At 56.3% G+C, this 268-nt stretch overlaps 1 protein-coding gene across 1 annotated transcript in view; it reads right to left on the bottom strand.

Annotated features, from left to right (window-relative positions):
- The window catches only part of LOC119591793 (nicotinamide phosphoribosyltransferase-like), a 19,567-nt gene that overhangs the window by 14,897 nt on the left and 4,402 nt on the right, over positions 1–268 (bottom strand). The window contains exon 4 of the mRNA XM_037940537.1: positions 13–141. Coding sequence (XP_037796465.1) covers positions 13–141 — 129 coding nt within the window. The remainder of the gene's footprint in view (positions 1–12; positions 142–268) is intronic.

Below are 268 nucleotides of genomic sequence, written 5' to 3'. Positions count from 1 at the left end.
TTCCTTCCGCACCTCGAAGAAGTTCGTGACCCAGGGGACGGCGGGATCAGTGCTCTCCACCGTGAACAGGACGTTCTTGACGGGCACGACCGAGCCCTCCGGAACCGCCCGAATCCTCACGGGGATGCGACCCCCGTGGCGCTACCGGAAACAGGGGATACGGAAGCAAATGTTTTGTGCTGAGGACACGTCGTTTTCTAATGCTAAGCACCCGAATATACGGATGGAAGTATTTCATTAACACTGGTGCAGGCTAGAGACTGGCTAT

The sequence above is a fragment of the Penaeus monodon genome, chromosome 29 (genome assembly GCF_015228065.2).
Source record: "Penaeus monodon isolate SGIC_2016 chromosome 29, NSTDA_Pmon_1, whole genome shotgun sequence".
Taxonomy (NCBI): Eukaryota; Metazoa; Arthropoda; class Malacostraca; order Decapoda; family Penaeidae; genus Penaeus; species Penaeus monodon.
The sequence above is the reverse complement of the archived record's forward strand: the minus strand, read 5'-3'. Positions and strand labels throughout refer to the sequence as shown.